This window comes from Armigeres subalbatus, chromosome 1 (assembly GCF_024139115.2).
Source record: "Armigeres subalbatus isolate Guangzhou_Male chromosome 1, GZ_Asu_2, whole genome shotgun sequence".
Classification (NCBI taxonomy): domain Eukaryota; kingdom Metazoa; phylum Arthropoda; class Insecta; order Diptera; family Culicidae; genus Armigeres; species Armigeres subalbatus.
Genome location: NC_085139.1, coordinates 255383307 through 255396002, shown reverse-complemented (window position 1 = coordinate 255396002; position 12696 = coordinate 255383307). Strand labels below are relative to the sequence as shown.

The 12696-nt window shown below is 36.8% G+C and overlaps 1 protein-coding gene across 2 annotated transcripts in view; it reads right to left on the bottom strand.

Annotated features, from left to right (window-relative positions):
* Positions 1-10210: 10210 nt before the first annotated feature.
* The window catches only part of LOC134206831 (BLOC-1-related complex subunit 5), a 76612-nt gene continuing 74126 nt past the window's right edge, over positions 10211-12696 (bottom strand). For both annotated transcript variants that reach the window (XM_062682563.1, XM_062682562.1), the window contains exons 4-5: positions 10791-10979; positions 10211-10727 (exon numbers count right to left, since the gene is read on the bottom strand). In XM_062682563.1, the coding sequence (XP_062538547.1) occupies positions 10512-10727; positions 10791-10979 (405 nt within the window). In that variant the 3' untranslated portion in view covers positions 10211-10511. The remainder of the gene's footprint in view (positions 10728-10790; positions 10980-12696) is intronic.

The following is a 12696-nucleotide window of genomic DNA, read 5'->3' as shown; positions in this document are numbered from 1 at the left end:
CCGATATATTCTATTATATTTTTATTGTTCGCTTATGTTTAGTATTTCTCATCCAAAAACTACACAAATTTTAAAAGTATTCGGTTTGGATGATCTGGAAATTCGTCTAATGTTATTGAATTAATATAATTTTGGAATATTTCATGGATTTATTATATTGATGAAATAACAATTGAAAACAATAAAATTACAATAGCTTTGTTTGTTAAATAAATAAAAATGTTATATCGATTCTCAAGTATATATTTCCATATTGAAGGTCTTGTTGCAGGTCTAAAAATGTTATGCAATACAAATTTGATTTCAAAAAAATGAAAGGGAACAAAAACTTTTGCCTATCATTTTACTCGGAGAATGGCTGGATTCATTTGAGCGTGTACAGTTTTGTTCATAATTAGTGAAGAGATGAAAATAATGAAACTGTATGGTGCAGATATTGTATTTTTCATTACAGTTTCTGCTGCTGGGCAAGCGGTAGATCACTATGGCTTCTGTACCGTGGTAAGTATCTGAAGTGTTGAAGCGCGTTAGAGCATTATTACTGGGCGCGAGTATTTTGATCACCCTCACTCACCCATTTTCGGTTATCATTTTGGTGGCTGCATTCCGTATCGACGTTCGACGTTTGATAGTTCATCAAATAGTAGCACTGTTATTTGGTCAATTTGGTCACCTGTCAGCTGCGCTACTGTTTTAGCAGCGCGTTTAGTAGCGACCGATAAAGTGCCAAGTAATGATACTGCGCTGACAAACGGTTTATACTCACCACCGGTAATCGTAATCTTATTGTTCTACAAAAGTTCAATGTACATAATGAACGCAGTGGTTCATACCGAACAAAAAATAAATGAAAATTTTATCATCATAATACCTGATGACATGCCTGGTAACATGTATCCTTGTTCCTTTACAGAAATGAAGCTTATGATAAATAAAATACTGCTGCTTGCTGGTCACTGATTCAAGATCGTTCAGTGGCTATCATTGGCCAATCTCACCAACGGAATATAATAAGAACTAACGCAGGTATTTTTTTTCTTTTCTTCTCGACGTATTTTTTCTAATAAAACTGACATTCTTTTATAATTTACATTTTTCACAGGTTTATATCTATACACTGAAAGAAGCGGCATGGTAATGCCAACAATATCAAAGGTGAAAATAAAAACATTTTACCACTTAATTTTGGTAGAACGCAGAAGGTATTTGAATCTACTGCAAAGTGCGGTAAATTTTACTATGCCTCATTGAGCATAGAAATGTGACAGATTTAACCATGTTCTTGCCGTTGCTACTATGCATGGATGAACTTGAAATATAGTAAATTTTACTACGTAGCGTGGTTTCCGTCACTATATTGTCATGGTAGCATGGCATTGCCTGGAGCATTTTTTTATTGTGATTTTGCCAAAAAAAAATTAAATAAATACGCATTCACCTAAAATAAACCATTTTATTTTCAACAAATTTTCTGCAGCTTACCATAATTTAATGCGAAATAGGTGTTCAAATTTTTTGAACATGAACGAATATGAACGACAGCAGCATTATCAGAATTTAATGAATTACCAAGCATTCTGGCGAGTTTTTGCTAGCAGTAGAGACGGATCAAACCTTCATGGTACCACCAGGAGTTTCCAGTTAGTTCATTCTTTACAGGGCCCTGCCGCTTCCATCAGTATTCTGCTGTGTGAATGAAGAACATTTGATTCTCCCATACTGACGAAAATACCGGAATTGTCAATTCAATAGTCAGCTTAAATCCATGTTCATCATAATTACCAAAATATGGCACTGGTGGCACATGGCGAGTTTTTGCTAGCTAACTCCAGAAAAGTTGAATGGTTTTAATAGTGCTGCTGCCGTTCATATTCCGATTGTCGCAGATACAATTCTCCATTAGAAATGTAACACGGAAGCGGCGAGGGAAGGGCATGCCGAGCAGAAGCCATCTTCGTTTTGTTTTCTGGAAATGAGAAGAATTTTATCAATTAGGTATGCCTCTTTCAAAAGCGAAATGTTCTTATCAATATACACACCTACCTATGTTATTGGTCCAAAACGCTAATTTATATAATTTATAAATTAATAAAGCGTGATCCGAATTAAAAATCGCGTAAAACTGCTTGTTGTTTTCGTTCATCACCGTTCGACGGCACCCACGGTGGTAGAAGATAGGCTACGGTTGAATTTACCATGGGAGTCAGTAGTACAAGATTGTCAATGCATATAGTAGCGTGGACAATAATGTGGTAACTCATACAAATATTAAGGTTATGCGTACTATTATCGTGCATGGTAAACTTCAACATGACTGTGTGTTTGTTGCTACTATATATTTTTTATCAGTGTATGTATTGTCTATTCGGAACAAAGTTAGTACGCTTTTTAAACCGATGTTGGATTTTTCTCCAGATACAGGCAACCCACTTAATTTTGGAAGTAGTGCGCTGGATTCGTCTAAAGATATGCTAAACAACCGAAGGAAAATAAAATGATTTGTAAAACAATTAATTGTATTGTATTTTTATTGTAATATTGGAGTAGAATGTATTCTAAATCCTGTTGTATTTCTATTGTAAAACAATAGAAACAGTAATTGAAAACATTTAAAACACAATGTTTTCTATTGTTTTGTCGCTCGAAATCATCCCATTGAAGAACCGTAAAATCAATTGTTTTGCTCCGAATTTTGTATGGAAAATTTTCGATTTTTTTATTGTAAAGATACATAACAACCCCCCTTTTTAATTGTAAAAGTCCCATTTACCATTCATTTTATCGTGGAAAACCATTATTTCTCATGTGATTTTATTGTCAAAATTCCATTATATTCAATGGTAAAAAATATGGTTTAAATGGTGTTGTAACAACAAAATTTATGATATTTTAATGATATTTTTTATCCGGGTATCCAAGCTTGGAGAGATGAAAAAAGCTAAAGTAGTGGATGTAGATCCCAAGTTCTGAATTCAAGAAGGGTTGAATTTAAGCATGTCTCCTGAACTTCTGGAGTATATGATTGAATACATATCGAAGCTTCTAGTGGCGAAACAAGCTAGTGTCGTGGCTGTAAATCGCAAGTTCTGAACTCAAGAACAGTTTGGATGATCTAGTACATCCCGAGAAAATATTTTTCATCTTGTTTTTTTTTTTATTTATCCATTATTAATCATAAAAACAAATGGAACTTATCAAATTAACTAAGTTATACAACTCAGAAAAATTTGGGACCAAGTGCCCAAAAATGAGCTAGACTTTTTTTTCGCACAGACACACACAGACATCACCTCAATTCGTCGAACTGAGTCGATTGGTATATTACACTATGTGTCTCAGGGCCTTCTATTAAACTTTTGGTTTTGGAGCGAATACATAGCCTTTACTCGTACTTAGTGTCTAAAACATTCTACTAAAATACCCAAACCAAGAAATCAATTGATCTTGGATGACTTTTCTGGACTCTGGATCAGCCAACATTAACGATTCCAGATACTGCAGGCAGACTGAATCAATCCCTCGGCTTGGTAAGTTGTTTGTCAGTTTGCTCAGCACAGCACATATGCTTTTGTTCGAATTATATTATAGGTTTGTCATTGAACCGAGAGAACAGGTGCCTCCGATGCCCCACAAGCAAAGCCCGTTCCGAAAAGTGTTGCGTTCTCCCTTCTCAGTCCTAGCACTTCAACACAATGCTCCGAAATCAGTGACGATTGAGATCCACCGTCGATCATGGCCCTCACTGCGTGAAGCTGGCCATCTGTTTTGACATTTGCTGAATGGGATGCTACTTGCTTGGTAGCTTCATCATTTTCATCATTGAGATGTGGCTAGAAGACTCTGGATTACTGATCAGGCATAACATAGTTTGAAGCCTTTGCTGGCAATTTGGTGTACCGCATGAAGATTTGGAGGGATATGATTTCACACCGTGGTTAGGACGCAGACAATTACAGCACATCCTTGTGCGTTGTACCAATTCGCACCTGTCCTTCACTAAAGGTTCTTTGATAGTGGCGCACTGATAAATGGTATGATCAACGGAAGAGTACAAAGGACACAATTGTTGGGCAATACCAAAACTCCTTATCTCCTTTTTAAAAGCAGGACTTTTCCTTGTTCTTCCTTGTAGATCTCCGCCTTGACGTGTTCCATTTGTTTTCCTCCGAACGCAGCACAGGTTTCTAATGCATCACATTTTTGTTTGAGCAATTTGAGCCGTTCCTGAAAGGTTCAGTTGTCTATATCAACGAAATGCAGGGCTGGTAGCGACCTATGCCGCTCAAAATAGTGACTTTAGTGACCAAAGCTGACGAAAAAAGGGACCAAATAGTGACTTTCAGTTGCGGAAAAAGTGACCAAATAGTGACTTTCAGTTTCAGTTGCATTTTCGATGAGACGAAATTAAGCATTTCTGGGTCGAGGGAGAATTTTGTTTCGTTTGTGGTGGAAACCATCTTTCACTCACCACTCTCTCATAACGATCTCAGAAAAGAAACGAAAATCGTGCACGCTAACTTTTGCCCTTTTTTTTATCCCAAGGATATTTTACTAAATATCAGTCAAAAGAAGGACTACTAAAAACTATGAGTACCGTGGACCCCCGATAATATGACTGCTTTTAATCTGAACACTTTTTAATTTGAACCCCGTTGGTTTGAACATCGTTCAAATTAAAAATGGTTCAAACGTCATTTAGAACGTGGAATCGAGAGAAGATAAATGAAACATTGTGAAACGGAACGCAGAATCAAAACAAACCAGCAAAGAGAGCGGCCAGAAACCAGTTTTTCTGATGCAAATAGAGTAACCAGAAGTTCAAATTAAAAATGAACCCCGTTAATTTGAATGAGGTACCGTTCAAATTATCGGGGGTCCACGGTAGTCCTGCGAGCAAATCAAACGTTCGCGCCACTGGAAGTGAGCTAAACATGGTTATTTATCACTTATAAGACCTGTTTTTCTTCCCCGAAAAATGATTTCTAGGCAAAAAATTGCGTGAATGAACATTCTCTTCTCGTGAGAATGAGTGAAAATTACGATCACTGGATTAGCTGAACACCTACTTAAGAAAGATGCAGATTTGCTATAGGTTTAAGAAGTTTTTGGAATTTTTAGTGCGAAGGGAACATCAGTACGGATCGTTTTGGTAGAAAACGAAACAAAAATTATGAAAATTCAGTTACAACGAACCTGGGATTGAACGAATTGAAGAATCTTTCACATTTATGCTATTTCAAATGTATAAAATATCATCACAATATATTTTAAAAATTCCAATATTGATCGAAGTGGATGTTGGGAAGAAAAAACGGCTTTTATTTTCTCATGTTCGAACATCAAAATTATTTTGGGGATCCCTTACGTATTTAAAGTATCGCCTTTCAATTCGAATGCAGTACAATCATAGATGCAACTATCATTATTTCGATTTGAAAATAAATATTTTCATTTCACCAAAATATCACGCGCTGAGAATCATAACTTCAACAGTTAAATTGTTGCGTAATTGCACCGCGTCTGGTGCAAGATACAATCATCCTTTATCACACCAAAACATTAAATCTTCAGCAAACTACCGCAAATCGCTACAATGATAAAAAGAAAACATCGACGAAGAGCAATGGATTAATGCAGTTACGCCCCTATGATTCTAAGCACGAGGTTTGTGATAAAACAATTTTCTGTTATGAAAAAACTGATAAGCATGTTTGTTTTGGGTATGCACTAAATAACAAGCCTTTCATCAACTATTGGGTTTCCTGAAGCACCAGGAAGAATATCTAAAATTCAAAAGATTAATGTGAACCGCCAATAGTGCAATTGAGAGGGGAGACTGGGCAGACTTGATTCACTTTTCTAAATTTCGATGTATCTCAGCGCATGCAATCTTTGAAATTGGGGAGACTTTATCCCCTTTATATAATATCTCTCTATCTACTCTCTCTCTCTCTCTAAAACCTCGAACTATTTAAAAAATCCAAAACAAAAGTTGAAAAAATGCTGCACGTGTGAATCGGTCTGAAAAATTCACCCACTGTTCGTTCAAAATCGGGCGAATGTTAGCCCAATCTTGAAAAACAACACTTTTTAAATATTTTGTTTTAAATTTAAAAAATACTTAGAGGCGTCAAAAAATATGGGTTTTTTGGGAAAGTTGACTTTAAATAAAATAAATAATCGATTGAGCAAGTTAAAAATTTTGACGGGAATGGTCAATTAGCTACTGGTGAAATGCCAATAAGAGCAGCGAGTAATATGGCTGACGAAGTTTCAGAGCGATCATTTTCCCAAGATCCGTAATTTCATTTCCGCCATGAACAAAGCATCATCCGACTTATACATAAAGCTTCATTCAAAAATAGTCTATACTGCCGCTAACCGCAAGTCGAGCACATCTGTATATGGAGCCCCATATACAGATGTGCTCGACTTGCAGTTAGCGGCAGTATAGCTTCAAAATAGTTGAAAATAGTGACTTTTTGCGAGAAAAAGTGACTTTAGTGACTTGAGGTCGAAAAAAGAGACTTTTTAGTGACTTGCCCGAAAAAAGTGACCAAGTCACTAAAAAGTGACCCGCTACCAGGCCTGCGAAATGTGTAACCTATTATGATAGCAGAGTTTCTTGACTATTAGATGAATTAGCCATGGATCTCTGGTCCCATACATTGAATCCAAGGCTTTGAGCTGGCGTCAGATCACCTCGTCGGAGATTGATACAAGCTTCCGTAAGTTGACAAGAGTGGCCGCTTCGATCACTACTAGCTGGTAACAAAACTGCACAGATTGTATAAAATCTACTTTCAAAGCAGTCTAAGCATATTTTTCATATCTTATCATCAAGATTTCAGTTTGCCTTACTACTGTGACTTGTGACTTGTGTCAAATAGCATTACAAGGAGATGTCATCTAATTTAGAAGATAGTGTCAATTTTTAACAATTTAATTCTTGAAAGCTAGCTGAAAGGGAATATATGTGTAGCATATTCTCTGATAGAAATTTAGAATACTAATACGCACATAGCACTACCATCTTAATCTAGTTATATTATGGCAATCACATTCATATAAATAAAGATAATTTTCAATGCGTAGCATTCAATGTTATAATGTTATAGACAAAAAATCTAATCGGTTTAATTTGGGTACGAGTTTTCCGAAGTTCCATAGAGTCGGTTTTCAAGCGGATTGTGTTTGGTTGATGTGTCCTCAAGTTTAAAGAAACAATTCATTGTTTCATATTGTAATTAAGCATCTTGAAGAAAATCACAAACGGAATAGCAAATGTCTACCAGTCTGTACAATAAACAAAGAAAATTAACACGCTTTGATACAATCGACACAATTGGGAACTTTTGAAAATAAAAAAAAGTATAGCGCCTCTCCTGGACCACATCTTGATATTGACGGGTCTCTAGATAGGGAGAGATCGTAAAATAGAAAAAAAAAACATTATTATGGGTACTAAATAGATCGTAAAACGCTCTTTGCTATGACAAACGACAACAAAACATCAAACTGTCATTTCTTGGTTTTAGTGTGTTTGTTATTGCCTAGAAGTTGGAATTCTTTAATTTCTCGGTTAATCTAAACTTTCACAGCTTTTTACATAAGGGGGAAAGACGGCTTTGGCAGGTTTTGTTCTATTATTGGCAGGGGGGTTTTTGTCGACAAAATTTTATGAAATTTGGCCACAATATTCTTTGATATGCAAAGAATGTTTAGGCCAAATTTGAGCCTAGTCAGTCATAAAAAACCCCCCTGCCAATAATAGAATAACACCTGCCAAAGCCGTCATTCCCCCTACCTACCACCTGAATTTTCTTTGATTTTATGTGATTTTTTCATGGGGTTAACTCATTCTTTCATTGAAACTAAAGATTTTAATCGACTTAAAAAACCTTGTAAAAACATGGGTGTACCAATCTGCCGCTAACCGCAAGTCGAGCACATCTGAACTTTTGACAATTTTGAGTAATTATCATATTTCACTTTATTTTCACATGTACTATGAGTTGGGCTATTTTATGCAAGAAGTTTAGTCTAGAACAGTGGAAAAAATACCAAGGTTAATTGTCCCATATGGAAAAGTAATCGCAAGTCAGTTACATCGAGCCACTTCGTAGAATGGCATACAAATTGATCATATTTGTTCAATCCATGTGCTCAGAACACCTCTCAAATACAATAACAAATCATTTTGAAAGAAAACTGCGGAAGAAAATTGTGTAAACATTAGGAATTTTAGTTTATGTTGTGGTTGGAAGTTAGGTTGAATTTGAAGATTGATGCATAGAGGAATATACGTTGCATCAGTAAATTCCAATATAACGTGTTGAAACTTGCACGCTATATATAGCAAAAGTCCTTTCGAACATGTTTTTGTTTATGATAAAGATTTTTTTAAAGTGATGTTTACCTTCCATTTTACTTAATGAACAACGAACTTACTATTGTGAAATCATTCTAACTTCTCACCCAGATAATGAGTTGGATTTTAAACTGATTTACTTCCGGGCTTTGATACATTTATGCGTTGTTTGTTACTATTTAATCAATAAAATTAAAAGGAGTGTGTGTTTTCTCTTGTTTCGGACAGCAGAACGATCGTGCGATCTGCCGGAATATTGTGTTCTGCATTGTGCGGCCGGTAATAAAGTTAATCAGTTCAGTGTGTGTTTTTTCAGAGTAGCTATTGAGCAACCCGAGTAACACATTTCAGACAGATTTGGTTGCAGCAACTCAAATACGACTAGATTTGGTCGTACATAGGTCAAAGAATCATTTTTATGACAAGTGTGTTGCTTGGGAAGCATTGTGCAGTGCGTGTTTTAGTCGTCGCGAAGTAGTTCAATTATCGAATCAGTCTTCGGAAAATACGTGTATATGGCGTCGTTCAAATGAGATAATTAGTCGCTTACCAGGGCGATTTCCAATATATTTCCTTCCCAAATAACATACTATTCCTTTCCAGTGCACTCATGGAGATGCAGAGGATTCCTCGGTCTCTTGTAGCAATGAGTGTCGAACTAATTTTCCTCCCATTATCCTAATTGACTGTGAGGACGTGGCCGGCATCTTTATTAGTCTTGAATTAAAGAAGAAACTCCGAAGCATGTACAGTGCAAAAACCAATGATAGTCGTGCTTACTGACACGTCCACGTGCCAAAACATTCCAAGAAACATTTTAAATTTTATAACGCTCTTGAAGAACATAATTTACTCTCAACAGTGTTATAAAACCAGCATAAAACCAAAATGTTACTAGGAATGGGTGGGCCTTGGGACAAAATGACAAGCAGCAGAAATGACGTAGCAGGATTCTTAAGAAGGATGAGATACATCCTGCAAGCTATTGTCAGATATGTGGAATTAGGGATGATTATGGTTTTACAATTGACTTCTAACAATTTATCTAAACTTGGTAGAATTTATAACTAAGACTATTTATAAACTTGTAATTAATCATATTAGCAGATTTCAACAATTTTTATTTTCTACAGAAAGTCATATAGAATTTCAAACATTCTTTTGAGAATCTAGAAATATTTTTAAAAGAAACCATTGCGTATTTCCTGGAAATGTTGAATAACCTCAAAGAAAATCATAAGGCCATCGAAACATTTAATTTCTTGGAAAGCCTAAACATTCTTGATTCCTGAGCCTCTAGACATTCTTGGATTTAAAATACTTAGAAAACTTCTTGGATTAAAAATTCTTCCTGTCAGGAGACTTTTTGGAAAAGAATTCTTCACCATGTTTGTTATTAGCGCATTATATTTTTTTTAGAAATTTGAGTTTTTCTCGACGGAATGTGACTGACTTGCGGTTACTTTTCTCATTGAGATGAAAAGTAATCGCAAGTCAGTCACATTGCGATTTCTAATATGGCAAGTGAGTTTTTCACTTTGTAGCCACTATGATCCATTAAATATTCAAGCAATCTTTGGTGTGTGACGTTTATAGCTGATCAAAATTACTTAAACAATTTTTTTGACGAGAAATTTTTTCTCAATTGCACGTTTCTACAGATGTACTCGACTTGCGGTTAGCGGCAGCAATATCGACAAAAGGAAAAAGAATCCTGAACAAAATATGACCAGAAAACATTGAAATAGAGAGATATCGAGATATGGTGGTTATCGAGTTGCAAGAAGCTAACATGTATGGGATTTTAAGGGACTAACAAAACCAAGGACAAAGAGAGAGTTATAGAACTCAAAATCCTTTTAATTACTTTATTCTTTATGAGACTTACGTAGGGGCTATGAGCTGACGTGCAGGAGCTATGATGCATATAAAGTTGTTTACGATTTAGAGAGAACATGTATAAAGCCGTAAACCGAGCAAAACATAGAACTAATTCAGGTAAACCGATTACATTTTTTTCTGATTTTTTTTCTTTGAAAAAAACTAAATTGCAAGATCATTCGGTCACTACACTTCTTATTTGAACTTTGTTATACTGTTCAAAATACCTACCAATCCACGAACACGCCACACCAAAAACCTACTCCGTTTTCCACACGAACGGCTCTAACCGGTCGTCCACGTCCAGCAGATTGTTCAAGTACTCCATGCTCTCGATGTTCTGGTTCAGGATGTCATTGCACCGGGTCAGTTGCTGCGATATCACCCTCACCTTGGAGAACGTCTCCGCGTAGGAGGTGTACAGTTTCTGCTTCTGCACCAGCTGGGCCAGCGCACTCGATATCTCCTGGTCCACCTACGAGTTACACAACAACAAACTCAACGGTCTTTGCATTCTGTACCAAGTTCAGTTACTCACCTCTTTGATTTTGTTGGTTATCTGCTGCTGCTCGGAGGCAACCTGGGTGGCACAGGTGTTGAAGTGGCTCTGCAGCCGGCTGCACATGTTGATCATGTGGTTCGGGTGCAGCCGCTCCAAGACCTCCGGGTCACGATTCGCCGGCAGCGAGAGGGTGCCGCGCATCACCGGCAGAAACATGGGAACGCTCTGAAAGGCAGAAGATAGGGGGCGAAATGATAAACTTCGGTTCAGGTGTGCAATAATTGAGGCTTGCGAATTGTTGTTTCGAAAAAGGTATACGTTGCGAAAGATTGAAAAACCTCAAATTAAGTACGGTGATAAATCAGAATCAACATGTCTGTGTCACGTGAATAAGGGGAGATAAATTACAGTCATGCACTGTGCCAAAACATGACCATTGAACGAGTAGATCAACACACAGACGATTTCAAGCTACAAACAAAATGGGAAAACCTTTTGTAAGACTAAAAGGGGAAGCGGACATCCTTGTACTTGATTCCTGTTTAATTTGGATTTACACAGAAATTATTATAATTAGCGAAGCGAGCTCAATGTTAGTCAAATGTTTAACTTGCCCGTTATAATATTTTTCGTTTCAGTAAACGTTTTTATCGTAATATGTAATGATTCTTCACCGCACTGTTACTTTTAATCTTGTTAAAACAACTATAACGATGCAAAATTGGAAACAAAACAACTCCTGATTTCGAGTTCACTTTCCCCTATGATAGTCTTAATACAGCGCGATCGAAATGAAGCGGTTTTCGATGATGGTGTTCAATGTGGCCGGATTGAGTTGTTGCTACAAAACAGCAATATGTACATTGTACAAATCTGGGTGCAACCAAAGTTATAAACAACATTAGGGACAAGAAGATCGTTAATCGCCTAAAGGGCACTGCGGCTCTTCTACGGCCCACGTGGTCGTGGATGTCGTGTAGACAGCAGCGGACGCGTCGGACACCCAGCCAGCTATAGCTGTCGGGTCGATCGATCGATGCGATGTTAATGGCGGTGGGTAGTAGTGAGTGAATGCGTGTGTAGGCTGATGGCAAGGCAAGCATTAACAAATCGACACATACCTACCAGGCACAATGATGTTTTATGACATTTTCGGCACGGCGAATTGGATGAATGCAAATCAATCGAAGGGTGTCTTTCACCAATCACCAATGAAAGCAAAATAAAGTTGAACCGTGAGGTAAATAATCAGAACCAAATCTGATCCGACATTGTGATTTGTAAAATAATTTCTCATATTTAACTTCAACAATGGCAGTGTGACAAAAAATCAAAGCCAAGAGAACAACATTTCATGAAAATAAAAGGTTAAAAAAACTTAACTTAAGTTTATAATAATGACATCTGATTTATTCCATTATAACATTCATATTTCCAAAAGGGACTAATTCGGTTTAAAATCCGCATACACTCAATTTGCGATAAACTCTTGATCTGTTGGGATCGGGATAAAATTATTAGGAATTTTGCGTAGAGATAGTTTCATGTGTTTACAATCCGTGATTTGATTTCATCGAATGCGCAAAAATTTTCAAAATGAGGATGAAAGAACCCCAAGTAAGTCCGACCAATTCAGTCTCTCAGTCTCGACTGACGAACAGTTGTTCCAACCAAAACAACAACGAACAATAACATCAGCAAACGTCATTTCGCTAGTAACTTTGTGCTTGCGCTGACGGTTTTGTTGAACTCCTGGAATATCCGGAATAAAAGTACAAATGGTTAATTCGAAAAATTCATCGTAGAGCGGCGGGATTTTTTCAGAATCATTTCCTGTCGAACTTTGAGTACGGAATTGATGTTTTACCCTCACATGGACCATTTTAGCCACATTATATCGGATATTCCTTCAAAACCACGTGGTGTGTAGCGGAGACGAGCC